The 733-nt window shown below is 43.0% G+C and overlaps 1 protein-coding gene across 1 annotated transcript; it reads left to right on the top strand.

Annotated features, from left to right (window-relative positions):
- Positions 1-278: 278 nt before the first annotated feature.
- Positions 279-516, top strand: SARC_16969 (hypothetical protein; the record flags this gene model as incomplete). Its single annotated transcript, XM_014288929.1, has 1 exon — positions 279-516. A coding segment is annotated over one exon (238 nt), but the record flags the coding sequence as incomplete, so codon positions are not given.
- Between the last annotated feature and the right edge of the window lie 217 nt (positions 517-733).

Below are 733 nucleotides of genomic sequence, written 5' to 3'. Positions count from 1 at the left end.
TACTCTTGCCTTTGTCATGTATACCTGTTGTACCTGTTATTGTACCTGTGTATGTGTCCATGCACTTGTACAGGTGCACCGTCTGGGGCCACACGGCACCTTAATCCGCCAAAACGGGTTCAATTGAGGGCTAACCAACCATATATAGGCCCATTATTCACCTGCATGTCACACATAACCACGAGTCGGAAGAGGTCTATACCAGCACTGGTACGAGTTTCACTGTGTACAGATTCAACTACTTATCAAATGTATACACACATATCTATATAAAACAGATACACGTGCTGCCTGCAACTAAAGCACCGTCTGGGTCTCCATGACAACCTTATACCGTCACAACGGGTGGCCTTGGTAGACAAACTGTGTCACACCTATGTCAACACTATCCACCTAGGCAAGGACTTACTACCAACTGAGCGCCAGTACAGCGATGATCTGATTCTGTTGGCGGCGGACGAGCTAGTGGACATGTACGCACGCTACACGGGTATGGCAGTGATTAGCATAGAGTAGTGTTTGTGTATATGATGTATATGTATGCAGGGAATGTGTGTCTGTGTTTAATGGTGTTTGTGAGAGAGTTGCACTTCACGTCTTTGTGAATGTATCGGTAGAAGAATAATTACATGTAGATACATACACCCAAACGCGTATACACAGATACAGACTATATATATATATATATATATATATATATATATATAGTGGTCGGTCGTTCTTCTTATATACG

The sequence above is a fragment of the Sphaeroforma arctica genome (assembly GCF_001186125.1).
Source record: "Sphaeroforma arctica JP610 unplaced genomic scaffold supercont1.9406, whole genome shotgun sequence".
Classification (NCBI taxonomy): domain Eukaryota; class Ichthyosporea; order Ichthyophonida; genus Sphaeroforma; species Sphaeroforma arctica.
Note: the sequence above shows the minus strand (reverse complement) of the source record. Positions and strands in the feature narration are given on the sequence as shown.